Below are 27,797 nucleotides of genomic sequence, written 5' to 3' on the forward strand. Positions count from 1 at the left end.
TATCATCAGTTTTATGCATCACATTTTATTGCTAGTACAAGGGCAATCCGATTGCTTTGCTAACAATGCGGTAAATAAAAACATCCTTAGAGAGACCAATATCGTTGCAGTACAATCAATATTGGGAGCTGGTTATTGCACAGGTTTGGTACAAAACAACAAAAATTACTGCAATATAAGTAATCATATCATGATAAAGAAAGCAAAACTGCTTGATAGAGATATGCCTTCATCCAGGGAGATTCCAAAGTGCTTCAAACATTGACTCACACAAAACATGATCACAGTCTTCAAAGCATGCCTGTGTACAAGGAGTGCAGGAGTCGGACCTCTGAACCCTGGCAGCGCTGCACCGGGGCAGACCAAAGCTTTCCAGTAAGTGGCTTCTATCAGCCCCGCTGTGAACGCTCTAAACCACATGCTATGTCTCACGCTGTGATATCTTGCAGGCTCTGTAGATATGCAGATAAGGCAGGACCAGCCCAGGGTGTTCCCAGAACTGCCACAGGGAGACTTTTTCAACCCGTCATTTTTATTTGATAGAAAAATAGAGCAAAGTCCCTGCAATAACACGACCATTACCATGCATACCTAGCTTTGAAATAACAAGCAGCACATCCAAGCTTCAGCCGATTAAGATGACTTGGTCAGTGTGGAAGAGGAATTGCATGTGTGCAGGGATGAGCAGCCCTTAGCCACATCTCCAGCCCCTGCAAGGCAATGAGCATGGCCACTGCCATGTGAACCAAGCCTTTGGGCTTTGGTCGCACCTCGCAGAGCTCTGGGCTTAGCAAGAAATGATGGCACATTTCCCGAGGCCCTGTAACCCACTGACTGCCCAACTTTAAATATGCAATGGTTGAAGCACAGCAAAATTAGAGAGAAGCTAATCACTACGAAATGACAAGTTACTGAGCGTAAAGGTATTCCCGAGTCCCTGTGCCTTACTGACATGCTGCTTTGATTTCTCAACTTTGGTCTACTTCACTGATTGGCAATTTGGTTCAATCAGGCTATGTGGCAATGCTCTTATATAATTTTCTTCAATTAACCTGATTGTAACTGAAGCTGCCTACCTGGGAATTACAGCAGAAAGACAGCAGTGTTTAGCACTGGAGAGCTGGGCTGGTTTGTGCTTCTTGGGTACCAGGGCCCTGAGCCTCCCAGAGCCAGCTTCTGGCCGCTTCCAGATCTCCCAGGGTGACTTCTTCAGGCTAGCTGAGTGAAGTGAGGACATGGGATGAACCTGTGGGATGGAGCCCTGCAAGCAGAGATTAGCAATGCACGGAAAACAAAAGAAACAAACCCCACAACCCCTTAAGAAATAGTCTGAAAGTACATTTTATAGAATTGTGAAGGCTGAGTAGAGTTTTGCTGGTTATAAAGGTGATGTCCTTGTGGAAGAGGCATCTGAGTATGTTCTGCAGTGGTGCAAAGGAATTACTAGAGGAAAAAAAAAAAAACGAAGAAGAACAGACAAAAAACAAGCAAATAAACATGTTAGTTAGGCAGGACTTCTATCTACAGGGCATCACATGCTACATTCTTCCTGCTCGGATAATTTTATAACAAACATTGGGGCAGAAAACAGCTTTTTATCCTGTATTCATACAGAGCATAGCACCAGAGGACAGGCATGAGCTGGTTAACGCAGTCAGGTTCATTCAAACTGCAGAAGTTTGAGGTAACACACACAAAGTTCGTTCTTCATGTTAAGTTCTGCCTGGAAGTAGTTCCCAGCAATCACATTTCACTACTAGTAATTAGAAGCAGTCGTTTGGTGTTAAATCTTTGCAAGTTAACTGAAAAACAGGGGAACTCCTCTCAAACTTTGCAATTTCTGCTCCTGACCTCTTCGTTATTTTTCTTCCATGATGTCACCCACATCACTTACTTGGTGGCTAAAAAAGAACATTTTTCAGGTTCCATGTTCAGTACATTGGTGGCATTTCTACCATTGTCTAAGTATTTTGGCTATCATTTTGCTCAGCAAGGCATACCTGGACTTTAAAAAATAAATACACTATTTTTCTTAACTCTGGACATCACTATATTAAAAAACCAGTTTAACGTCAAGAACAGAGCAGAGACCATCTGAGCTGCAAGATACTTCATTAGACTAAATCCAAACCAGAGTGCAGTGCAGGAGAAAATTTCCAGCAGCAGAAGCATCTTGACCTCAGGTGGGTGATCCTCGATTTGCCCTTAATTTACTATTGAATGGAGTATTATGCTATCAGACAGCACTTGTATGTGCCACTTTGATGGATTTCACTTACAATGTGCAACAGATCTGAAATTTAAGGTGATTATTTCTATAGCAGTAAGTGTAGCATAACTCATTTATGCTGAAATTTTTATTTTTTTTTAAGCTGGTGTAACTGTAATTTTTTTAAGTCATAAATTAGATTGTTGGCTTTTTACAAAGAACACATACAAAAATGAGGTAGATGAGGCAAGTTCTTATGCAAACCCACACAGAGAGACCCTTTGTCCAGTTATTGTGTAGCAGCAGCTAGCTTATTTTGGTTGGTAGCAGGATAGTGGCTTAATCAGACAGGTGAAGAAAACTGTGCATATAAACATTTTCACAAGACAGAACTGAATTGAAGATAGGATAAAAAAAAAAATCAATGCGTCCCAGTAAAGCCTGCTTTTACAGGATTTATAACTCTGTCTCTCTTTTCACTTTCTGCTCTGTTATTGGGGTGAGAAATGCCTATTTTGCTGGTTACAAACAAAACACCTCCTCACCTAAATCCTGAAATTAAATGAATTTAAAATTTAGCTGGCAGCTCTGTGTCGTCGATAAGAAACCAAGTCCACCCTCCCACATACATCAGTACTCCCCCTACAGAGGATTTTTCACAATTAGACCCCACAGAGAGCACAAAAAAAGCAGCCCAGTAACCCAACAGTGCTGCAAGCGCAGACAGGCAGGCGAGAAAGACCTCACTGAAGGTGCTTTATTTTAGCTTCCATCTAATCCATAAGTCTGCCTGCACATCAGCCAGCTATCTCCTACCTGCAGATCGCACGCAGCTCACTGCCAGGGGATGCTGTCAATAACCCCAAAAGCACCCATTTCGTGCTGCGGGCTGAATGAGCATGGCTGGCACTCAGCTGAAGTTACCCAAGATAATTGGACTAGCTTTTCTCCTGGAAAAAGTGAAATCTCCTTATTAGCAGCTTGAAAGCCCTTCATGGTGGTCCTGGAGGGCACGGCTCAGGCTCTTTGCTAACGCCCTGCCTGTTGCTGCAGGGTGGGAAATGGAGAAGTGAATGAGGGGGGTTGTGAAGTAATTGCCCCTGATCTTTAGAGATTGCAGCTGGGTGATTGTGCAAGCGTGGCACCCACCTCCGAGCGAGGAAAGGAGCTCTGTGGGCTTGCAGACACTTCACATCTCAGTTGTTCGTGGCCTGATGCCAGGGAGAATTTAGCACGTTCATGCCAGCACAGAATTCGTCTGCTTAGGAAAAAGAGCCTTGTGCGGATGCTAACCTGAACGTTAGGATCACAGCAGCTGGGCCAGCTAAATGATGGAACTTTGGCCTCTAGTTGGCAAAAACAGAGCCTTTTTCATTAATTTTGGGGTGCCAGGACTTCTCCTCATGTCCCCAGCCCCAAAACAAGGAAAAGAGCAAGGCACTAGCTCAGCCGTAGTGGTGTATATTGGAGAAGCTGCCCCGCCACAGAGCTTCTGCCTGAGTTGAAAGGGGAAGAGCCCATTTCTGCTGCCCCAACCCACGCTTCCTTCCAGCAGCGCGAGAGCTGAGGCCGAGAGCTGGGTGGGAGCCAGGTTTGCAAGCCTGGAGCTCACGGCTGGGGGGGTCGCAGCTACAGGAGCGATGCACGTCACCCCCAAAGCAAGGCGTAGAGAGAGCCACTGTGTGGACCAAGCCCCTCGTGTACTGCTGCCTGTGGACCAGGGTGGGCAGCAGCCGAAGCGTGGCCCCCATGGTCATCCAGCCCCAGACACTGCCACCAGCGCTGGTGGCCAGGGCTCAGCTCTGCACCGTGACGGGGAATAAGGCTCACGATGGCGTTGTGCTTCTGACATTTCCTTGTTCATATCTCCAAAACACTTTGAAGTGATCTCAATGTGTTAACAAGTATGAAATAAATCGCCTGGTTTGTACCTACCAAGGTTTTAACCATGGCGGGGGTTATGCAAATCTTAAACAAAGAATTCTAGTAGGGAGTCTTTGGGATAAAACTGCAGTAATTAGAGGTCAATTTTTAACTCAGACAAGGAAGTAGTTCCCTTCCTAATCAGAGACACTCAAACACCGTTTCTATCCAGATCTGAAAACGGATAGCAGCAATCTGCCCAAAGATTTTCTGCAGGAAGTTGCAGGGAAGAAAAATAGAAAGGGAAGAAAGAAGATGATTGCAGTTCAGCAGGAGATGTTTAAGGAGTGCTGTTGGCATTCCCGAGTGCTGCAGCATGTGCTATTGTTTGTTGCACTGAAAAAAAAAATATAGAAAAAAACAAGGCTTGATGCCTGCAGGTCTGGCTGCAGGAGGCTGGGTGCAGGCCCTGGTGAGGTGTTGTGGCTCATAGCTGCTGGTTTGGCAAATGCCGCTGTGGTCCTCAAACCCTTCCGTGCGTGCCCACACTCAGCCAGTGCTCGCACAGGTCTCAGTCTGCGGTGCTGGGTCTGCAGCGTGGTCCCTGAGCTTTGGCTGCCCATGAGCGGTCATTACCAGCAATGTCTTTAGTGACCATCCTGCCTGAACAACACGGGATTAATGCAGGAGTGCTACGAGCACTTGTTTTCTTTTTAAAATTCTCTTATCTTGCACTGCGCCATGTCCCAGGGTGGGAGCCGCAAGGGACGTGGGTGGTCTGCGTCAAGGGGGTACCAGAGACAACCTTGGCAGATCACTGCCACAATCTCTCTTCTGTTTGGTAACAGAGACATCAGCAAAATCCAGTGTCCAAAGTGAGATTTGGAAGTTTGCTGAGCAAACATTTGAGGAAGGTGGGCATGGAGGTTCTCCTTCTCTTTGTAGCTTTGCTGCAAGGTGAGTTGCCAAGAAACTCTCCAGCTACCTCCACCATGAGAACAGGGGAAGCTGGAGGTGCAGGGGACAGGGGTGCAGCTCCGGCTAAATCCCCATGTGCACAGCAGCCAACCCCACCTGCAGAATGGGGCTGGGTCAAACCTTGCTGGCACGGGCTCAGCCCCGGGCAGGACCACGCTGCTCTGCGCTTCATGCAGCCGCCTGCGCAACGCCGCTGCGGGGGGAAGAAAGCTGCCAGAGCGGGCAGTCTGCAAACACCAAAGGTCACCGCTGGCTGTTTGCTGTTGACTGCTGCCCCTGATGCTTCACTCCGGGCAGGAGGGTCAGGGCTGGTGGGAGCTCTGCCCTCAGAGGAGCCGGACACCCTGCTCCAGTGGGTCAGGGAGGGTTTCCCCACCTGCACAGCCCGTAATGGGGCACTCAAGGAAAGTAACTTATCGTGTCCAAAATGAAGACTGGCCTTTTGGAGCCAGGTATCACATCAGTGCTGCTCCTAGCCCCCCGCTGACCCTAAGGCATGGGGCTGATTTTGCCAGGGGAGGACCTGCCTGTCTCTAACAAACAACTTCTGTTTCCTTCTTTCCCCACAAAGAGCTGGTCTCGAGTACCTTGTACGGGCCCCGGTTTCTGACAGGCACAGTTGGAGGGTCAGTCACTCACCAGTGCTTCTACTCAATCACACCCGCCAACAAACACGACAGAAAATACTGGTGTAAAAGAGCAAGTGATGGAGTTTGCTACACCATCGTTTCTACAACTGGCTATGTCTCAAAAGGCCACCTGGGCCGGGTGTCCCTCAAGGACATCCCAGAGAACGGCACCTTCATGGTGACAATGACGCAGCTGGAGAGCAGCGACACGGGGACCTACCGCTGTGGCATCGGCAGCACCAACCAGGACCTCTATGTCAGCCTGAACCTGATGGTTTCGGAAGGTAAGGCAGCTGGAATGTGGAGAGGGGGGTCCAGTCCCCAGGGGCAGCATGTGCTGTTGTGGCACACAGCGTTGCGGGACCAAGTTTTTCTGCCCTTTGCTATTCAGCACTCAGGGGCAAAAACCCCCAGGTGTGACCACAAGCAGCTGCTGACCGGCACAAACGGGACCACCACCACATCTGGCTGTGCATGACATTGCCCACCCGCTCTCTCCCCACAGACCTGGGCACACCGAGGCTGGCCGAGTTGCTCCACGGGGAGCTCCGTGGTTCCGTCACCATCCCCTGCCCTCCTGGGGACACCCGCAATGGCACAAAGAGGTTCTGGTGCAAAGTGGGGAGCACTGGCTGCACTCTCATTGCCGACACCAATGGCTATGTGGTGAAGAGCTACGAGGGACGAATCTTTATTACCCCTCAGGACAGCTCTGGAGCATTCAAAGTGCTGATAAACGATTTAAGAAAGGAAGACGCAGGGCTGTACAGGTGTGGGACGGGCAGCCTGGGCAGCCGGGACAGCCCATGGGACGTGGCTCTGCAGGTGACCACAGGTAGGACGGGGCGCTGGGTGGCTGCCGTGCCCTGGGGGCTCCTCATGACCTCTGAGAAGGAGCACGAAATTCTAATTAATTCACATTAATGCTGATGGTCCTCTCCCAACCTGCAGCCTCCTCCCGGCCCAGGAGGCCGAAGTTCCTAAGCGGCGCGGTGGGAGGCTCACTGTCCGTGAGGTGCCATCACAACCCCCAGGGCAGCTACGAGGCGAAGTACCTGTGCAGGTGGAAGGCGGCCAGCTGCTCCCTGCTGGTGGATCTGGATGGGTTTGTGCATGAGTCCTACGAAGGGCGCATACGGATCGCCAGCAGCGACGAGGAGAAGGGGATGTACACCGTGGTGATGGGCCCCCTGAGAGAGGATGATGCGGGGTGGTACTGGTGTGGGGCCAGAAGCGGGCACACGGAGCACACGTCCGCTGTGAAGCTGCTCATCCAGAAGGGTAGGCCATGAGGCAGCTAGGAACACAATAATCCCTTTTGTTTTTTTTAATCATTCTTCCCCCTACTCCTTCATGGGCACGAAAAGAGTAGGTTTTGCTTTGCTCTGTGCATAAATGTCATGGTGCTATGAGAAACTTCTGCTCTACATTTTGCCTTACAAGCAGGTATTGGCAAGTAACCGAGAGGATGGCAAAGTTTGTAGAGGTGGGGCTGTAAGCTGAGCTTTCAGCAGGAACTTGGTTTGTTTGAATTATATTATTGATTATTTATGAGGCAAAACCCCAGCATATGACAACCTGAGCATAGCATGTGCACCGTGGAGACAAATGCTTTGCTCTGCAGACAGGCTGAATGTTATCTTACAGCTTTAGAGACTGCAGCACATAAATACATAGATCCATGTCACTGCTCAGCTGTAAAAGGCAGAAACAGTGGGGCTGAAGAAAGAATTTTTGCCAAGTATTAATGGGTTTTCATTGGTATTCCCAAATTGCTTTCCATAGTATAAATACTTCAGTTTGGTCATATCATGCTGTATATTTTTTCCATCAACTGCAAGGTGAAATGCACAAACTTTCGGTAAATCTAGAATGTTTTCTGCAAAAAGATGGGTATTCAAGCCTCAAAATCATTTTCTTTGCAGGAACCTGCACTTCACAAAACCCAGAAACATATACTCTTGTGAACCCCATTTTGCCATCAAGCCTGGCAGCCTACAGCATGCCCACGCAGAGGAACACTGCAGGCACCAGATACACTGTGGGCACCACGTATACCACAGGCACCAAGTACGCTGCAGGCACCATGGGCACCACGGGCACCAGCATCCAGCTGCCCACTGCCTCCCCTGGCACTTTGGTGACCTCCCGCAGCAGCATCTATCACGAGAGGTAAGCTCACAGCCACTTTTCTCCAAGACGCAAACTTGGTGGTTTGCACCCGTCTGCCCAATTCCCCTGGCCTCTACTTAGGTTGTGCAGAGGCTGCAAGTTATAAACTCTGATAGGAGATGGGTGTAATTAGAAAAGCAGTTGGCAAGCTTATCTCCTGTCTATCTGAGGAGTGGATCTTTGAACTGGTCTTGAAATCTTCTGGTGCTGGTCACTCCTGTAGATCAGCTGCCAGAGTCAACAGTTGTGCTCCTGTCTGTTTTCCTTTGGTTAGTGTGGAGACAGGACATTAGGAAACATTAGGTTTGAGCAATAATGCTGGCAAATCAGTAGCTGCTACATACTTCATGGCGCACCTTATCCCACTCATCATGGGCAGTCAGTAATCAGTGCGGTGTTTGGGTGCTCTGCGTTGCATAAGGACCTGTCTTTGGACAAGGTTAATCAAAAGGCTGTGAGCTATTTTGGCCAGTAATTACTCCATAGGACTTCTATAAAAAAGCCATGCTGCTCACCCCAGAGCCAGTTTGCTCCCTGGTGATTTTAACTCCTGGGTTTCCTGTTAGCCAGGACGGCTGCGAGCAGCCCTTAGACCCTTCATCCCGGCTATGGCCACCATCCAGTGCCAGGTGAAGTGATTTGCATAGCTGGCACAGATGTATCAGATATTGCAGTATCAGTCATAACTGAAGAAACACCACAGTCCACAAATCCAGCTCAATGTCCTGAGCAGCCCCTCTGCACACTTCGGGGCTTGCATCTGCCCCCCCAGCATGAAACAACCCTGTTCTCCCCTCTACAACCCTCTCTACAACCCTGTCCTCCCCATCCACAGCCTCCCTCAAACCACATTTAGCTACCATCCAGCCAGGAGGAGCATGCTACCTACCTTAAGTCGCGCTCCTGTATAAAGGGTAGGATTTTGCACCGTTCCTGGCAAAGCTCTATCCGCCTGTCGAGCTCTGATAGCATTTATGGCATTTTCACAAGGAGATGGCACGTAGACACCCTGCAACAGCATGACAACCTACAAGAACTTGCAAAGAAAGAGTATGAACCTTGCTTGGGAGTTTATATGATGAAAATAGCACATTTTCCTCTTGGAGGGGATAATTCAGCGGGCAGCATAAGCCCCACATGGCAGAGCAGAGGTAGCTGTAGAAATTACTTCCTCATAAGCCAAGCTCTAGATCAAACAATTTCATCTCTACTTGACTTTGTTGGCTGTTCTCCTTTGATTCAGTCTGTTTATGACTCTTTTGTGCTCTTTGGTGTAAAATCTGCAGCCTCCATTCAACAACACGGTCTTTAACTTGAAATCCAATTTAATTCCGACGGTTCATCTTTCCAGCTCATCAGGTGAATCACACCTGCTCCCAGTTGTGCTATCGGCTCTGCTTTTGCTGATTTTCATCACTATCGCTATTCTCGTCCTTACCAAAATAAAGCTTCAAAAGAAGACTGGTAAGTTGGCCAGGCACCACCTTTTGGGTTGCGGTTGATCCTTTTGCAAGGGCTTGGCTCTTGCCACAGCATGACTCACTGACGATTTCTGGCTCTAGAGACAGGCATCCATTTTGCTGGCGGCATGACCAAGGTGGGTTTTAATATGCTTAAATGAAAAGCAAAGGAAGGAAACAGAAATTGTGGAGATCTACCAAAAGCGTGGCTGAGTTTTTGTGCATTGAACAAACAGTTTTACAGCTCCAGGAGTGCTCGGAAATCCTGAGCATAAAGGGCAGGGACCTCTGCCGTGCGAGTGGCTGTGAGCTGGGCAGCTCTACGGGGACAAATCCAGCCCATTCAGTGCACAGCTGACAAAAACGTACCCAAAAACTCTTCATTAACAACTGTTTGTCAAAAAAACATATGTATACATTATTCTACAACATGCTGTGTCTCTGGTTAGAAATTTAGGGCCAAAAACCTCCAGTGGGAACAATGGTGAATAAAAATACATTATTTACAAGAACGAAACCGGGAAACAATGGGCCTAATCCAATGTCTGTTACGACATGCTCATAGATTTAAATAGGCTTTAGAGGAGCTTTTCCCTTCCATTGCAAGCATATTTTTTTGTTAAGGACAAGAAAGAAGCACCCTGGGACATGCAGAAGCTGTGCTGGTTCAGGCTGGTCTAAACCCCGCGAAAGAGCAAATGGAGGAAACCGGGACAAACAGTTGCAAGACAGACTCAAGCAAACGTCGGTGGGTGTCTTCTGAAACTGGTGCTGAAAATGTTGGCTCCCTTGGTAGAAGAGAGTAAAAGCACATTTTAGGCAGAGGATCTGCTACTGAGCATGTAAAATGTCTCCACGGGATAGACGTTGGGTTTGCAGTCCAGGAATTGCCATCCTGCAATCCAGGATAGATGACCTGATGTGGAGCTGTTGTCTTTATTCCTTACCAACAGACATTGAGCCATAGATTTCAAAATAATTTGATTAAATCCTTTGCGAGCTTTATAAATTTATTATAGTGTTGATGATAACTTATTGCCTACACATAGTAAGCATGTTATCACTCTTCCTGCTTGCTTATTCCAACAAAATCTGATTACTTGGAACCTCTTGCAGTATTACACAGAAGCAATTCTTGTTCATTATGTTGCAATCATATTCTTTTTTGCCCTACATCTGCAGGATAATCTATGCTATCCTTGGAAGGTTCAGGCGGACCAGCTTATGTGTAAGTGTCTGTCTTCGCTCTTACAGAAAACACCTGAGAAGATACTTTAAAATATACCCAATTTGTAGAAATTCATATCATTGAAATGCATTCTCCTCCATTAAAAAAAAATAAATCATTTGATGTAATAGTAGTTCAAAAATTTTGGCTTAACTGCCCTCTTAAACGGAGTATGAGGGTGGATTCCAGAAGTCTCCTCCAACCCCCCCACCCCTTTTTTTTTTTTTAAGTTTCTGTTCTTAGGACTTCCTGAAATATCAGACCCATTTAAAATACCTAGTTAGGCATAAAAACAAACACCATTAAAAATATTGCAGAGGCAATACCAGGGTAACAGCTTTCCTTCTGTTTTTACAGGGATCCTATGAGGAAAAAAACACTTTTCAACAGAATTGATCAAGACTGGAGGGAAATAAGGCAGAACTCCCTGCTGTCAAACCACTCCATACATAAGACCAGAGCTGCTTTATCAAAAGCTGAGGCATCGCTGTAAACCCCAAAGCACACAGCACCATATTTTCCTTGCTCCCCAATCAGAAGCTGAGCATCCCGTGCAGCAGGTCAAAATCTGAATCACTGCAGGCTGCCCAAACGTCACTTGTTATGTGGTTTGTAGAGAATAAAACAAGGTGTCTAATCAAGCTACTCCTGTGTGCAGCCCTTACTGTCTCTTGTAGCAGCTGAGCTTCCTGGTGGGAAGGAAGCTCAGACCAAACCAGTAGCTTTGGTTTGCATGCTCAGATTACATCCCATGCTGTAAACTGTGCTTTGGCTCCCCCAAAAAAGCAAGGTAAGGGTTGTTTGTTTTCCGGAGATGCCAAAGTGCTTTGGAACCTGTGACTTGGCAGAAGGACGTTTCCTTGTCTGTTAAAGCAAGTAAATATATTTGCGTAATTCCATCTTGTTCAGAGACAATGGATCAGTTTTACCAGAAATTTCAAGGGTGAAGACAGTGGCTTGGTTAAAGAAACTGTTAATCCACCCGGGACTACCTCTTCTTGCCCGAGATTCACAAGTGGCTGCAGGTCCCCGTGGGCTGGTTTCTGCCAGGGCTTCTTCTGCCCGTGGCCATGCCGCCTTCCTCGGTGCTTTTACACATCTCAGGGCAAACTGCAGGGCCAGAGCAGCCGGGTGGGGAACACCATGGCATCCAAAAGGGAAAGGTGCCTGTGGGAATGGGAGCTGTAGGAAAGGCAAACACACCTGTGTTTATCGTGGCCAGTTTCAACTCCATGCCCAAGTAAAACCAGCCATGCCAGCCGCAGCCAGAGGAGCAGTGGTGGGAAGGGCACGGCTTGCAAGGGGACGAGCGTTATTCCTGTCGGGGAGAGCGACCATGGCTGGTCTCGATCCCAGACCCCCACAGAGCACCACGTGTGGATTCGGGCACGGCTGCCCTCGCCACAGCAGCTCCTGCCCTGCCGCAATGGCTGCGCCTTCCTGCAGAGGAGCTCGGCACCCTTGGCGAGAGGAAAAGTGCTTCCAGATGGCTTTAAGGTCTGACAAGCTGTAAGATGTCCCAGCCCCAGGTCAGGATCCCACCTGCTCTCCACTAGGGCGGGATTGCCCAGAGCTGCTATCCTGCTTGAACTCCTCAGCTTTCCCTAAGAGCAGAGGAGAAAAGCTTCATATGACCCCCAAGTTAAATGAAATTACTGCTTTTGCATCATTAGTACAAGGTAAAGCAGGTTAATGATTCATCCTACACAACAAATACTTCCATTTTCATTAATTCTAGTTTCTCATACCATTCCATTTCTGACAACTTCACTCTGCGGGGGAATTCTTGCATGGGCCCCTCTCATGCCTACAGCAGGATAGCAAAGAAACAAAGCTGAAGATGCCAGCAAAGATTTTTCGTTTTAAAGAACTTGCCATGTTCTTGTTCTGCACAGACGAAGCCAGTCTTTGCCCACCTGGACTCCTGCTCTGCCCACGGGGCAGTGGGGAGGCAGAGGGGCTGGGGGCAGAGCTGCCCTCCCAGCGAGGCCAACCTGCTCTGCCAGGAGATACAACGTGCCCGGGCCTGCTTAGGGCACTGGTTTCCAAAATAATGGAAAACCAGTGAAAAAAATTGTTTTGCCCATGTTTGCCCTACAAAACTATTGCTCTGCAGGCAGGGCAGCTGCAAGCTGCCTCGCAGGTACCCACTGCCGGCACAGCAGCAGCAGCCTTCCCATGTTCCTGACCCCAAACGCGGCTGCGTTGGGCAAACCTCCTGCCCGAAGGCAGTGGAAGTGCCAGGGCAGCGCCCACGGCCGAGGCCAGAGCCCACCCTCGGTTGCACAACAGGAGGGTGTAATCGGGAGGCAAACAGCGACGTGCGCCCGCTGCCCTGCCAAGTGTCAGCAGCGCCGGGACGGGCATTGGCTGCCCCTGCTCCCACGTGGCACCCCGCGCACCTGCGAGGCTCTCAGATGCTATTCCTTTAAGGCACAACAGGTGGAAATGCATGGCTGGAGGTACGAGGAGTATTTAAAACAGGCTGGCACTGCCCGAGCTCCGTGTCTGGCCGCAGCAGGGAGGCAGGACGGACAGAGCCACGCACAGGCAGGAGGTCCTGGGGTCAGCTGCCAAGATACCTGCAAAGCCAGCCTGAAGGAAAGGGCGAGAAGTGCAAAACAGTCTGCAGAAGTAACCTGAAGTGTGAGTAATGCTTCTTCATTTTCTTCCTAAAGTGTGAAATCTTTTCCACTGTAAGATATAGAAGGAGCAGAGCACAAAGCATGGGGCAGTTCAGGTCCCTTCCCCTCACATGTGCACAGGGAACTCACTTTGAAGCAGCAATGAATGGACGTGCAGCTCTTGCTGGCAAGGAGAAAGTTTTACTTTAGAAGACAGTCAGAGGAATAGGATCAAGCTTGTAATTTTTACCTTTTCTTCTTTGCATTAGACTTTTAATCTTCCCTTTCTGGCTATGAGGTAATTATCGTTACAATATTTGCATTAAGCTTTAGCATAGAAAATGACAAATGTTAGTAAATATGACTGTAGTAATCTAAACTGTTGCCACTCAGTCTATTGTCATTACAGCTTTTTGTATCACAGAACTGAGATGATCATAAGGATACGGATTTGGAAATTTAAGAAGGGAATTGGTAGGGCTAACTCCTGAAAAAGCTCTGAAAAGCTACCAAACGTGTACAGTTAAAAGACAGATAAATAGATACCACAGCATAAGGGCATGGCATGGACACAGAGTCCTAAAACAGAGGAGAGAGCTGACAGACTCCTTTTGCCCTTGTACCACAGCAAAGGGGTGGGTTTCTGCAGACTGAAATTCTTACTCTGCAAAGGGAACTTTCCTGAAGGACTTAATTTATTTTGTCTGAAGTACGGAGAAAAAATACCTCCTAACTGCAATTGTGCTGCTGCTAAGGTCAGGTACTCCGATGTTTTCCATCCACCCGACTTTTACAGCACACTCTGTAGCAGTTCAGTAAGTGCTTTTGGGTTAACACAAATTCCAGGAATATTAATAGTTTTAAACTACAATAACAGTTTAATAGTGCCAAAGTCGGTTTCACTTTCCAGCTCAAGAGACAAGAAACAAACAGTAAGAAACAAGTGAACCATGAGAATCCTGTCTGAAGAGCAAGAAATCAGTAGATGGTGCATCTAACAACTTACAGGAACTTAAAATTAGGTCATCAGGACAACCTCAGTGGAAATTTCAGTCATGATCATAAGGATTATCTGGTCAGTCTTTTCCATTTGTTTTCCAGAATATAGTGCTCACTTAGCACAGCATTTAGCTGGAACACACAAAGATTCTTAGCTAGGAGGGTTACAGTACTGCAGAAATTCCTAAAGACCATTGATTTCATTGTAAGTCCTGATAACTTTCAATCAGATCTGCCTAGCTATCTCTACTCAGTGTATCATAAAATCAGCACATCCTGTTTACTCTTTCCATGTTGCAAAGCAGGCATCAGTTTGGACCAAGAAATTTTCTGCATGTGTTTAGGTCAGCCTGATCTTTTATCTTCAGAAGTTCGTTGCTCACTCACCTCCACAAGCACAATGAGCGTGTTCTATCCAAGTGGACGGGTGGCTTTTCCCCTCCCACTCCAGCAAATAACTCCTGCAATAAGGCCGCCAGTGCAGCAGTTTATGAAGATGTAGAGAGCCCCGGTGCTGCTCAGCAGGACGGGTGCTGCTGTGTCCTGCTGCCAGGCGCCTCCACGAATTGCCCCAGCACCCCTGCCCCTCCTCACTGCCCAGTCCTGGTGCTGCTGCTCAGCGCCACGTACGTCTGCAACAGTTTGCATCCGTGCAGCTCGCTCGTGGTATTAGTGGGTCAGGCTTTAAAAGGATCTGAGGGGCAAAAATGCACATTGCTCCATTCTGTCTGCTGTTCCTTAAATATGTGAATAACAGCAAACTTTCTGCAAAGCAGAAGATTCCTGCACTGGAATCAGAAGTGTGGCAGCTAAATCTTCGTGTTTCATTGGTCCCATAGCACACCCTTGACACTGGTCAAGAGCAATAGTTAATGGCTAATAGATTAGCCTGTTGATCCCTGGCAAGCTGCATTGTGAGAGCACCAGTTTCTCAGAGCTCAACCTTGCAGCTGAGTCAGCAGAATTTGGCAACCGATCTCTGATTTTTCATACCCAGTCAGAGCAGCTGTTTGCTTGCATTTGTATAACTTGGTTCAGGTCCCGATCTCTTCTGCATCATTATAAATCTGAAGACATTCGTCCCGAGTACTCAGAGTTGCAAAAGCACCATGGAAACCCAGGGAAGGTCTTATAATATTTAGAAAAGCTAACATGATTTGAGAGCAAAAGACAGCCCCTGCTCCCCCAGCATTTTGTGCCAGAAACCTGAAAGCACGATTTCAGAATTTAGGCCTGCCATACAGCCAGAGAGGAAGGTGATGGTCCCAATGCTGACAGCCCCTGCAGTGCTTTCAGCATGGGGGGATCCAGAGAAGTGCCCACACATAGTAAACCAAGAAACCGAGCCTAGAGATGCCTCATAGCTACTCCAGACCAATGTCCCAACACCCTGCAGCAGTGCCATCAACCACTTTCTGCAGCTGGAAACACTACAGGCAAAAGGGCTAATGGTGGGGCTGAAGCAGGGTCGCTGTCCTCCCCAGAGCTTTATCAAAAGCATTTAATTTTTTTTTTTCCTTGTCAGTCTGCCTTACTGGTGCGCAGTGGATGCATAACGCAGTGAGGTTAAAGAGCACGGCAATCATAGAATCACGTCAAGTCCAACCGTTAATCTAGCAATGAAACAAACAAGAACAGAACATGTTATTCATTATCACATTAAAAAAAATTAAAATATTTAGTTGTCCTGAGCTGGAAAGCAGGAAGAAAGGCCATTATGTTGTAAAGGACCTTGCAGTTGTTCCATTTGCACTTTTTTTCACACCAAACCCACTTTGCGGCACATCCAGGTCTAATTTCGTGCCAAAAAGCAAAGCCCCACTGGCGCCTTCAGTGCAGCATGTGTGCACCGAGCTCTAACACACTGAGGTGGTAGGAAAAAAAACAACAAAATCCAAATTATGGAAGCATGCTACAGGTCGTAATGAGTAGTCAGTCACCTGTCATTGTGGTACAGGTATATTTGGGTTTCGAGTGTTTGCATGCTTTAGATTTCTCATGCACTCACACGCCTCTGCACTTGGTCTGTGTGGGCTTTTGAGCAGCTGCTCGAGCTCGTGGTCATGTACACGGCCACTCCATGAGCATGGAAACGGGCGACTAAGACTTGGTAATGGCTGTATCTTCTGCTTTAAAGCATATTACAACTAAATATCTTGATTGGCTAGTATTAATTTTGTTAATAGTTAGCCCGTCCTGTTCTTGGTTTGTCCAACATAAATCTTTGCAACCTCTGTTGCATTGCACACAAACACCAGCACACTGCAAACAGCCTGGAAGCCTGGAGCCAGCCCTGCCTGGCAGAGTGTCTTCGGACAGCCCCATTGCCCTGATCCTGGGGACTTTGGGGTCCTGAAGGTGGTGTCCTGCCTGCTGAGTACAGCCACAGTACTGTTCTTGTGCTGTAAAACTTCAAATACATTGCTTTGGGACAGGGAAGAGGAGGAAGCCAGCAGTTCTGATGATGCAAAATGAATCAAACCCACTTCAGAAAAACAAGATCTGAGTTATCTAATAAGACAGAGGAAGAAATGAGTACAGCCCCAGCACACAGCCTGTTCTGTTCCAAAGACAACCACCATTGCAACAGAACTACGAGTTTGTGCCAGGGAGAGGGGACAGCCTTCTGACCACAGCAGGGATGTCCGAACACCGGGCACATGCACACTCAGGCAGCTGAAAGCTTTCCCCTTGGCTGTTTCTCTGCTCATCCTATGCTGCAAGGGGAGTGAAAAAGCACTAGGATGCCTCATCATTCCCAGTGCCACCCCCTATTTACCAATCAAAATTCTTAAACTAACCACGAAAATCGGTCCAAAAGTGCCGACGGAGGCTCTGCCAGCTTGGCATTTCCCACCTGTGGTGTCTTTGCCCCGTGCTGCAGACCAGCTTCAGAGACACCTTCCCAGTGGGAACAACCGGGCCCCCTCTCTGCCTTCCCTCCTGGCCAGCCCATTGCACCACCTCCCATGCAGTTTCTCTCTCAGTTTATAACACATGAGGCTAAGACAGCACATGAAAAGCACTGGGATCAGCAGCACAAACAAGCCCTTCTCCTGCATTGACAAAAGCAGCAGGAATGAGATGATGTGAAGGGTCCCACCAGCCTGCGCAATGCCTGGCAGCTCTGCTGCATGCCGGAGCGACCAGAGCTCTCGGAGCGGCCCCGCTGCGATCAGGCTGGGTCTCCCCTGGCACCCGTCGGTTCGTGGGGACACCTTGGTCTCACGCTTGGACCCTCCTGCTCTAAGAGCAATGAGAAACACAGCACAGGTGCCCAGACACGGGACAGCTCAGAGGTAATGCAGCCACCTCATGCAGCCCCAGGCAAAGCCAGTGGAGGACTGACAGTCGGCCGTGAAGTCTGAGCAACCCTTCCCGTGCAGGGTGACAAATGGCTTCTGCTGGAAGATGCCGGGAGCACTGCACAAGCCTCACACTTCATGCCAGACCCCAGACCTCCCCCCATGGACTTGAGGACCCTCCCGGGACCAGTCACAGCATCACTGCCTGGGGCAGATTTTTGCACTTTTCTTTGAAGCAGCTGTTGCTGCCAGACACGTGCGGATAATCTGGGGGCTGTATATGGAGACCAGAATGAAGCCTTGCCTCCACTGCTGGCTGCAGGAAACATTTCACCAATACATAACAAAGCAGCACTATTTTCCCCCTTTCTCTCCTCTGGAAAAGCGAGGACAGACCCGTAAAGGGCTGCAGCCAAGTGGCAGGAGCAGCGCAGGCTGGGCACAGGCACTCTGCTCATCTGAGCCTCTCGCAGCACTGCCCCAGCTCGGGGCTTCGGCCGGCACCGTCCTGGGCACTGCAGAGCCTCCGACCCCGTTTCCATGCCATAAACTTGCTGCTCTGCAGGCAGCACACACGGCTTCTCCCTCTGCTTCAAGTCTCTTGACTCTTTCACAGCCCCCTGCAACCATTTGCTGTCCCACCTCTGCCCTAACACCCCCCACCAGCAGCAGCGCTAACACAGGTTCCTTGCACAGCCACTTACTTGCACGCCCTTTCACACCAGCTCAGCAGCCTTTCCCTTATCTGGGGTCTGAGGTGTAAGTCGCGTGCTCCAACTGCAGACAGCCGAGGCAGCAGCAAAAGTTCTTTGAAAGCAAGGAGGAGCAGGAGCTGTTTTAGCAGCAGGCTGGGAGGAATTCTGCCCCAGCATCTCCAACAGTGGCCGGCGAGGCCGGGTCCTGCCACTTGCCTGGGCTGGGCAGCGTCACTCGGCGTGCAGGGCAGGGGGTTTCCACTCGCCCCGCTCAGTGGGTTGGTGTGGAAGTGCCCTGCGGATCTTTTTGCGTAACAGGCGGCTGTGCCTGCTGGGACTTGCTGCCTCCATTCAGAGAGCGGGGAGGGTGTTAGTGCCAGAGAGCAGGACCAGAGGTAGTCGGAGCTGCACATTTGTCGTGGTGACACACACGAGCTGTTATTCTCGCGTAGGCACAAGTCAGAGAAAGATGCCCAAATCCTCTCCTGCTCGCACACATGCAGACCTCGCTGCCACCACTCTCACACACGTCTTTCTGTGTTCTTTCACACGGCTAGATCTTCATTTTCAAGGGAGGTCTTTGTAATCCTTCCCTGCCTGGCAAGACGTTGCTGTCGGTAACCCTGACGCAGCCGATTGCTTCGGAAGGAGTCAGAGCAACAGATTTACACAAATTTTACCAAGAAGGGGAAAAGCTGGACTGGGACCTGTCCTTGCCCCTCGCCACCACGGCTGGCAGAGCCCGGCAGGGGCGGGAGGGCAGCGGGGGGCAAAGTGGGGCCTTGCTGTGCCGCGTTGTTTGCTTTTGGCACAGCGCGCTTTGTTTGCCTTGCTGGCTACTTCTGGGATATGTATGAAAAAGCATTTTTCATGCTCAGTGAGTAAATTATTAACCACAGACAAGTGGACACTGAGCAATTAGAAATTACAATACAAGGAAGAAAGAACAACAGAACACCTTTCATCTTAACACGGAAGCGAAGGCATTTTTCTTCTGCTGGGAATTACCCCTCATAAAATAAAACCCGTCACCTGATGCCCTGAAATCAAATTCCTGTGAACGTTCATAAAGACTTTCCTTGGCATCTGTCATCTCTAGAGCTTGGAATAATAAATAGGTAGACCAACAGTTGTGCTCAGAAATGCATCCTCTCACCACAGCACCATGCAGTGTCCTGCAGCACGCTCAGTTCAGGCCAGAGAAAACCACTTAGGGAATTAAAAGCCTTGGCTTTCCCCGGGCCATCAATCAGACCAAAACATGAAAAGGTCAGAAATATTCATCCTGCTGGCTAGGAACACACTTCAAGAAACAGGCAGCTTGGTTTGGCATTCCCACCAGCCATCACTTTGAGTCCTGGCTGGGAGTTTTGGTGCAGTAGTTTTGGTCAGATTTACCAGTCTCATTCTCTAGGGGGTTTAAATCTCTGCACCCTAACTTTATCAGCAGCCGAGGAAAGAAAAACCCAATGTTTCCACATTCTCGAAGAAAACAGGGAATCAATGATATGAAATTAAATACTGGCTTCGGACAGGAACTCTGCTCTACAAAAGCAGGTTTTCTCAAGGAGTGGTTTTGGCACTCAGGCTCAGAAGGGAACAAGCCTTCCTTTCACGGCACGAACAACAAACTATTTCAAGTGGCATTATCCTGGCAAGGCAGTGAGCAGCCTAGCTCCAGGCCACCACCTGAACTCCTGGCCTGCTTGGGCTCAGCAGCTTTCGGACCGTCTTTGGACTTCAGCCTTGTGATGGGCTGTTCTGATTCACACGTGTAAAACCAGATGTCACTTCTGACTTGGAATTAGGTCTCTTCAGATTTGGCCAAAAGAGTTTCTTGTGCTGCTCATATCACCACTGCTGCCTGCGGGACACTGTCCCCCAGGGCATCCTGCTCCAATGGCTACGTCACTGACTTGCAAGCCTCGCATTAACTGGGTTTGTGGTAAATGCAGATCCCTTCGTTTTACATGGCTGAGGATTGCTGCCTTGGTTTCAGACCCCCAGGCAGTCACAATGCCATGCAGCAACATGGGCAAGAACAGACATCAGCTCCCCATTGCACATTAAATGATTTGACCAGAGTAATTAAATGTGGTATTTTTCCCTAGCTCTAATAGCCACAACTCTCACCATCCAGGCGTACGGATTATTAGGCGACGCGATCAGTTAATCTTACAAGTCTGACTATTCACCAACTTCTGTGCCTTTTCCAGGGAATGTAAGCAAAATGACTTCACTGGCGTTCATCTTCCTGCTCTCCTTCCTCTCAGCTGAAGCTGCAAGAAGCAAATATCCTCCCAAAGCAGCAAGTAAGTGCAGCCTGGCTGGGGCGCAGGTGCCTGTGTGCTACCTTAGACCAGAGGGTGCTTTTCTAAGGGGGGAGGAGGGCTCGGGGTCACGGCTACCCCCTCTATGCCCATCGCTCTCATGGGACCTTTCAGACACGTGAGGCTGCACAGCCGCAGCCCACACCAGCCCCAGCACACCGGCCCCCCCTCTGCAGTCCCTTCGGGAGGAGCAGCACACCCAAAACTCACAGGCAATGTGCTTTCTTGCAGTCTCAAGCCCCGTGTTCGGACCACGGCAGGTATATGGCCTGATCGATGGGTCAGTTACCGTGAAGTGCTTCTACCCACCCACCAAGGTGAACAGGCACGACAGAAAATACTGGTGCAGGGAATCATCCCGGAGCTGCCTGACCGTTGTCTCCTCCAACGGCTACACGTCCCCGAGCTACCAGGGCAGAGCCTCCATCAGCGACTACCCGGAGCAGGGCGTCATGGTGGTGAACGTCTCGCACCTGGCACTGTCAGACAGAGGCACCTACCAGTGCGGGATCGGTCTCAATGGCAGGGGGCTCTCCTACAAAGTCAGCCTGGACATTTCTGAAGGTAATGACATATTGAAGTATCGCTTTTCTTTTACGTTTTCCCTTGTTAATAGAGCTCCACAGGATGCCTGCCCAGGCACGGCGTCCAAGAGCTCAGGACGTTCCCTGCACTCAGGAAGCAGCAGGGTTTTTCTCTGCTAGTGTTCTTACAGAACAGATTGCTGTCTGACCAAAAATCTGGCATAAAAATCCTAAGAGATAAAACCCATTAATGTCACAAACCTTGCTTGGAAACTGCTGACCTCCCGGCCACTGAAATACAGGGAGAGGCAGTCAGAGGGCAGGACTGCCTGCCACCCATTGTACCCCAGCCCATGGACGGGGCTACGTGAGCCAAGCCTGTGCACGAGTGCTGAGAGCGGTGTGTAGGCACCACACAGCAGGGTACAGAGAAACAGCACAGAGAAACCCCGTGCTAGTAAAAATAAATAAATAAATAAATCCTTTGGAGGCTTGGGAAGTAGCACTTGGCTACCAACCGAGCAGCCACTGATCGGTCTCTTTGCACAGGTCCGAACATCCCCGAGGAGGCTGAGCTCTTCTACGTGGAGCTGCACGGCTCCGTAACCATGACCTGCAGCTTTGGGACGGACACTGTCAGCATGAGGAAGTTCTTGTGCAAGATGGAGAAGAGCGGCTGCCGCAACATCATCGACACATATGGGAAGATCGATGAGGAGTTCACAGGCAGAGCCCTGCTGAGCAATGAGGACACCAAAGGTGCATTCAGTGTCATGATAACCCAGGTGGACTGGGAAGACGCAGGCTTGTACCTGTGCGGGGTTGGCTTCTACGGGGAGTCTGGAGAAACGAAAGAGCTGGATTTGCATGTCTATGAGGGTGAGTGAGCTATTCCCGATGTTTTGTTTCCTTTCATCTCTGCTTTTGTTTAGAAGCATCACTGCCAGTGTCACTTTATTTAACAAGAATTTTGTGGAGTGCTATTATGCTATCCTTTCATCTAGGAACTTATTTCTGATGGTGCAGCTATCAGTAGTGTACGAAACCATCACTAATAAAGCTCAGACTTGCGTCAGGGCTCAACTTCCCCAGCAGTGCTCAGCCATCTTCCCCAGCCCAGTGAGCCCAGCGCTCCCGTGGGCAGATTCTGCCTGCAAGTCTAAGACAAGTGAACTGCCTCCTCAAGCCTGTCACTTTGAGATTTAAGGGATTAAGATGTTGGAAGGAAAAGACTGCCTTTCCCTGGCAAAGGGAAGGAAACTAAGAGATTATGATACACAGAGACAACAACCACCCAGTGAATTTAGGAGAAGGAAAGGTCTGGGGGGTCAATTGCTGGCAGTGCTGGGATGGTCTCCTATTGTCTGCACTCCCGAGCATCACCTAGCTGTACTTTAGCTGACACTAAACAGCTTTGTGTGATCTGATATTTATTCTCTTGGGAGAATGCAACATGGGCAGAAGTTAGGCATGTACAGATGCTCATTTTATTTTTATCTCCAGGGACAAACGTTCCTCAGGGAAAGAACACAGTAATCGGAGTCAAAGGAAGTTCAGTAACTATTGAATGTCACTATGATCCCACAAAAAATTACTCGCTCAAGTACTTGTGCAAGTGGAGAAACAATGGATGTTCTCGGATCATAGAAAACACCGGCTTCGTTTATGACACTTACGAAGGAAGAGTGGCCATGTTCGACAACCCGCAGAACGGCACGTTCAGCGTTGTCATGAACCAGCTGCGTGAGACCGACAAAGGCTATTACTGGTGCATGACAAACGATGAAAGGGAGAGGAAGTCATCAAAGGAGCTGAAGATCATAGAAGGTATGAGCTCACGCACTGCTGGTTCTCTGCTTGCTCTGTAGGAATGAAAACCTCCCAAGCTCCACAATGGAGCAGATCTCACTTTTTTGGTAAAGACATGAGTTACGACTGAACTCATCTCAAGGCAAAATATTGTGACGGTCCCCCCCAGTAGTCTTAAAATAGAAATGCAAGGTTTCAACATTATGCCTTGCAAAAAAACAGCTTTCACCCAGAGATGTATGTGCAGCATCCCTAACGTTAGTTTAGCAATGTAAGGAGCAGTTTCCCTCAAAGACACGTCTCCTGGTTCACCATCTAGAGATAGATGGTGAACAGTCCCGCAGCCCCGCTACCTGTTGACTACAATTCCCACTGCCAAACCCCCCAGTATCATCCTCGCTGTTCTGTTTGCCCTCACAGGAGAACCTGGATTAAAGGGGAAGGAGGAAGTGCTGGCAGAAGTGGGCTCGCGGGTCGATTTAACGTGCTCTTACCCGTGCAAGTACTACTCCTACGGGAAGTACTGGTGCAAGTGGAGCAATGACGGCTGCTCCCCCTTGTCTGCCTCTGACCAAAGCCAGCCAGGGGTGGACGTCAACTGTGACACCGCCAACAAGACACTCGTCCTAACCTTCGACTCGGTGACCACGATGGACCAAGGGTGGTACTGGTGCGGAGTGAAGCGCAACGGCCGCTACGGGGAAACGCTGGCAGTGTACCTGCAGGTGGCTGGAGGTGAGCCCCAGGGGAAGGGCAGCCGGGGACTCTCCTGCTTCTCGGGCTGTGAATCACGCTGCCTTCTGCTGAGGGAAATCCTCTCCATGTCCACTAGGTTGCAGCACCTTAAAACAGAAATGCTCCCTTCCAGACAGCCTCCCAGACCAGTTGCCACCAAGATCACCCTGATTTCGTATAGCATGCCATAGGTGTTTGCATCCGCTCACTGGTTTCTGTCCCCACCTTGTTCCCAGTTAAAAAAAGCCCTCCAGTCTCATGTTTCCTTCCACGCCATTTTCAACCCCATCCTTACTAATTACTGCTATTACAATTTGTAGCATCACTCAGATTATGCATCATCAGACACCTGTCACATGAAGAGCTGCATGTCACTCCAGGGAGCTCATTCATCTTCACAAGGAAAATTAGAAGGCCAATTCCCCTTGGACAAGCAAGGGACTCAGCTTCGGTGCAGTATTTTGGATTGAATACATTTTTCTTGGGAAAGGCTATTGTTGGAAACAGAGGAGAAGTATAGCGTAGTGCTAGAGATCCCACAGGCAGCTGTCACAAGTGGATGGTAGTTAGAGTGAAAACAGAGAAACAACCTTATTTCAATGCCTTTGGTGGGCAAAGAGCTAGAAATAAAAGTAGACCAAATATTCAACATTTGTTCCAGAAATATTAGAAGCAGGACTTAGAAATGCCAGATTTTTGGAAGAGTACAGGCATGGAGATCCTGCTTGAGATTTTTCCAATAAATTGTTTGGAATGAGATTTCAGATCTCTAAATTTCATTCTAAAATAAGAGTCTCATAGGTACAGCCCCAACCCACTGCATTTCCACATGCACCAATATGCTCACTGCTTTTTGCTGCCCTCCCTCTCCATGCTGCCGCTTGCAACTCATCGCCTTTCTTCCCTAGGGGATGCAGAGAAAGCTGCTGAACTCAACCCAGAGCTCCTGAATTTGGACACTTCCAGCAATGCCGTGGCTCCCAGCAATGCCGTGGCTCCCAGCAATGCTGCAGCTCCCAGCAATGCTGCAGCTCCCAGCAATGCTGCAGCTCCCAGCAATGCCGAAGCTCCCAGCAATGCCGAAGCTCCCAGCAATGCCGACCGTGGCGTTGTTCCCCAGGGGAGAGCCTTCAGCAATGCTGGGGTGCAAAGCGCAGCTGCCTCCGAAAGGTCAGTCCTTCCCAAGCCTCCCTCATTAATTAGTTTTGCAAAGTTTATGTTAGTTTATTGTTGATATGCTGTTTGCATACGTGTGCAGTTTAGCAACAGATAAATTATTTTTCACAAAGAACTAATCTCAAAATTTCAGAAGAAAAGAAGCAAAAAAGTCGTAGCAAAAGGCAAGACTTGAAATTAATCTGTAGCCCAGGTAAAAACATTGTTCCAGAAGGGAATGATTGGAAATCCCAGGTAGAGAAAAACTAATTAAAAATACTTCTGTCAAGATTAGAGAGGTTTCCTTCACACATTTACAACCAAGCTGCTAATGTAGCCATTTTGGCACTACCTCCATCCAACATTTGTACTTATCCTCTTATGATGTGCTTAGTTGCAGTTCATTAACTGAACCACCTCATGCTCACTCAGATTTACCATCCTATATAGGTTTTAGACAGTTAGAAATGTATACATGTTATTTAGTCATGAATTATTCCATTAAAAATGCTTTTCACAGCTTAGTGATCTACCTTTTCCTCCACTGCAGCTCTGAACCAAGTTCTGGCTCCAATGCCCTTACTGTAGCCCTGGCCTCCTCTGGTGCAGCAGTCGTCGTCCTCGGTGCAGCTTTTGCTGTGTTTAAATACTGGCAGATCAAGAGATCAGGTGAGTCCCTGCCCTTTCCAGTCTCTTGGGACGTGGCCCCAGCATTCAGACAAAGGCAGTAGCAGCTGCTTGCAGCAGTCCCCATGGGCTGCGGCTGCTCCCTGGTGCTGCTGTGTGCAGTGGCTGGATGCATGCAGTGGCTGGATGCATGAGGGCATGTTGGGGACTCATCGCTTCCCTCCAAACAGACCTGGTGTCCGTGGGGAGCTACAGAACCAACATCAGCATGTCAGACTTTGAGAGCGTGAAGGAGTACGGAGCAAACGATAATACCTGCATGAAAGAGAGCCAGGAGACTCAACTGGGAGGGGACGGTACGGTGCTGGCACATGGGCTGCTCACTGCCCCCAGCCTCGGGGCGAGGAAGGGCTCGCAGGAGGACCCTGCAAGAGCCTGAGAGCGCGGGAGCCACCGAAACATCACACCCTAATGTCTCCCTTTCTGTATGTGCAGAATTCATCACCACCACAGCCAGTGTTGAAAGCACAGCTGAGACAAAGAAGGCGAAAAGGGTAAGAGGTAGAAGTGCACCCACTGACCTGGCAGGTACCAGCACAGCTCCAGGCCCGGCAGCATCACCAAAGGAGCTGCCCTCACCCCTGGGCCTTATTTATAAATAAGGTGCCCCATCATGCCTGGATCAGGCCACCTGCCTTTATGGGGGAACTTAAACCTCTCCTGACCCCATGTGTTAGCAGAGACACTAACTGCAGTCACTTTGCTTGAAACTACATCAAGTCAGCCACAGGGAGCGCCAGGAAGGTTGTGGTATGGTCCTTACTGTAGCTATAAAGCAGTGGGACAAGCACATGGCCAGAGGCCAGAGCACTCCCCAGCCTCTCCCCAAAGCAGGGGTCCCACACGGGCAGCACAGGCCGGGGGGGGGGGGGGTCTCTGCCTTTGCAAGGGCTGGGGCTCGCTCCAGTGGCCCCAGTACTCCCCTGCCTGCCCCCAGCCGCCCTCCCCACAGGAGAGACCATGGTGGTGTTGCACCTCTCCACACTAACACACGGTGCCGGATCAAAGCACTTCTTTTTAGAAGTCCCTAACCGCAGGCTATGTATAGGTGTAAGTGCCAAGAGCCAGAGCTGAGCAATAAAGAGGCCCTCGTCAGAGCCAGGATCCCCATGTTTTTAATTAAATCGCTTTTGCAGCCATTTCCTGCCTTGAGAATCAACAAGGCCAGGCATTTTTTGTCCAGCCTGTGTGCATCATCCCAGATGGGAAATGCTTTCTGCATGTACCCGCCGCGTGCTGCCTCCTCCCCTGCCACCCGCCGCCATGACCCTCACCGTGTCCCTCACCGTGTCCCTCACCATGTCCTCTGTCCTTCCACAGGGCTCCAAGGAGGACGCCGACCTCGCCTACTCTGCCTTCCTCCTCACCTCCAACGCCATCGCCCAGGGCTGTCCCCCCGGGGACAGCGCGGCTCCGGCCACAGCCTCCCCGGCCTGGGATGGCCAGGTCTGAGGGCAGGGGACATGGGGATGCGGCAGCGAGGGGGTGGCTCTGCCATGAGGCTCAGAGCACAAGCTCAGCAAGCTGCGCTGCTTACTGCTGTCACAATTTGCTATAGCTTGATCTTTTTGTGTTTAAATTCAGCTTTGAGTGGTGATTTCGTCAGAATTGTAGAGGCCTGAGTGTGGAGGCACAGCAGCAGGAGTCCAAGGGGCTGAGCCCCTGCAACCCTAGGCCGGCCAGGGCCCCTTGCGATACTGTGGGCTCCCAAAGACCAGAAGATGCTTTTTTTTACTTTTTTTTTAAATCCCATTTTTTTCCTAACGGCAGCTGGAAAACCCTTCAGAGTGATGACTCACGCTTTTGATTCCTCTCAGCTTTCTCCCTCAGAGGCAGCACTGACAGACCAGGGGTGCCTGGAGCAGTTTTGTTCACGACCAATAAAGAATATAGCCGGCTTTCAGCAGACCGGGCAGGCTCTCATTCTGTGGCAGGGCACGGGGAAGGCACCTCTGAAGAGTCACAACAAGGGCACACGTGGGCAGGGGCTTTCTCCTCACCCTTGGGACTGGTGTTGGGCATCCATCAGTCCACAGCAAAAGCAATAGGGTCCAAAGTTTGTCATGACAAATATACTGGTGTGTTTTTGGTTTGGTTTGGTTTGTATTTTTTCAAGTGCGAGCAGTCTGCTTTAGCCTGTAAATGAAAAGTGCTGTTGAGAGCTGCCACCCAGCAGCCCCAGAGCCCCATGCCCTCTGCCTGCAAAGAGCATCTGCAAAGAAGTATTTCCCCTCTCTGCCTGTGCCTTTCCTTTGGCTGACTTTCACCTCCTTATGCTCTGGCTTTCTCCAGCATTTTTGACGCCTGCTGTTGCAAATGGCACAGGAGGGTCTGAGCCCCACGGAGGTGAGGGGCAATGGAGAAGAGTAGGAAACGTTCTGAGTAATGTTCCTCG

General features: G+C 49.4%; 2 protein-coding genes and 2 long non-coding RNA genes across 4 annotated transcripts; 2 read left to right on the forward strand and 2 right to left on the reverse strand.

The window, feature by feature from the left end:
• On the reverse strand, positions 1–2,182 carry LOC121059168. Its single transcript, XR_005814449.1, has 3 exons — positions 1,895–2,182; positions 1,340–1,443; positions 1–1,261 (listed from the first exon to the last, which is right to left on the reverse strand). It is a non-coding gene; the product is annotated as an uncharacterized LOC121059168 (long non-coding RNA).
• LOC121059164 (polymeric immunoglobulin receptor-like) lies at positions 1,530–11,572 on the forward strand. Its single transcript, XM_040535620.1, has 10 exons — positions 1,530–2,183; positions 4,921–5,029; positions 5,622–5,963; positions 6,185–6,514; positions 6,631–6,960; positions 7,605–7,851; positions 9,203–9,315; positions 9,936–10,059; positions 10,494–10,539; positions 10,897–11,572. The coding sequence occupies exons 2-10, from the start codon at positions 4,993–4,995 to the stop codon at positions 10,933–10,935; spliced, it is 1,608 nt and encodes a 535-aa protein (XP_040391554.1). The 5' UTR covers positions 1,530–2,183; positions 4,921–4,992; the 3' UTR covers positions 10,936–11,572.
• Positions 11,176–25,949, reverse strand: LOC121059167. Its single transcript, XR_005814448.1, has 3 exons — positions 25,924–25,949; positions 12,082–12,143; positions 11,176–11,721 (listed from the first exon to the last, which is right to left on the reverse strand). It is a non-coding gene; the product is annotated as an uncharacterized LOC121059167 (long non-coding RNA).
• Positions 12,747–27,310, forward strand: LOC121059163 (polymeric immunoglobulin receptor-like). The gene is made up of 11 exons (XM_040535619.1): positions 12,747–13,185; positions 20,379–20,474; positions 20,724–21,056; positions 21,566–21,895; positions 22,520–22,843; positions 23,246–23,560; positions 24,469–24,730; positions 25,266–25,384; positions 25,573–25,698; positions 25,838–25,896; positions 26,723–27,310. The coding sequence occupies exons 2-11, from the start codon at positions 20,393–20,395 to the stop codon at positions 26,852–26,854; spliced, it is 2,082 nt and encodes a 693-aa protein (XP_040391553.1). The 5' UTR covers positions 12,747–13,185; positions 20,379–20,392; the 3' UTR covers positions 26,855–27,310.
• The last annotated feature ends 487 nt before the right edge of the window (positions 27,311–27,797 follow it).

Source organism: Cygnus olor, chromosome 24 (genome assembly GCF_009769625.2).
Source record: "Cygnus olor isolate bCygOlo1 chromosome 24, bCygOlo1.pri.v2, whole genome shotgun sequence".
Lineage (NCBI taxonomy): Eukaryota > Metazoa > Chordata > Aves > Anseriformes > Anatidae > Cygnus > Cygnus olor.

Excerpts from the sequence above, each read along its gene's own strand:
- LOC121059164 (XM_040535620.1), top strand. The coding sequence starts at position 4,993 with ATGGAGGTTCTCCTTCTCTTTGTAGCTTTGCTGCAAG. Across the intron at positions 6,961-7,604 it reads GAAGCTGCTCATCCAGAAGG|GAACCTGCACTTCACAAAAC; the intron begins GTAGGCCATGAG and ends TTTTCTTTGCAG. Across the intron at positions 7,852-9,202 it reads AGCAGCATCTATCACGAGAG|CTCATCAGGTGAATCACACC; the intron begins GTAAGCTCACAG and ends TCATCTTTCCAG.
- LOC121059163 (XM_040535619.1), top strand. The coding sequence starts at position 20,393 with ATGACTTCACTGGCGTTCATCTTCCTGCTCTCCTTCCTCTCAGCTGAA. Across the intron at positions 20,475-20,723 it reads ATATCCTCCCAAAGCAGCAA|TCTCAAGCCCCGTGTTCGGA; the intron begins GTAAGTGCAGCC and ends GCTTTCTTGCAG. Across the intron at positions 25,897-26,722 it reads AGACAAAGAAGGCGAAAAGG|GGCTCCAAGGAGGACGCCGA; the intron begins GTAAGAGGTAGA and ends GTCCTTCCACAG.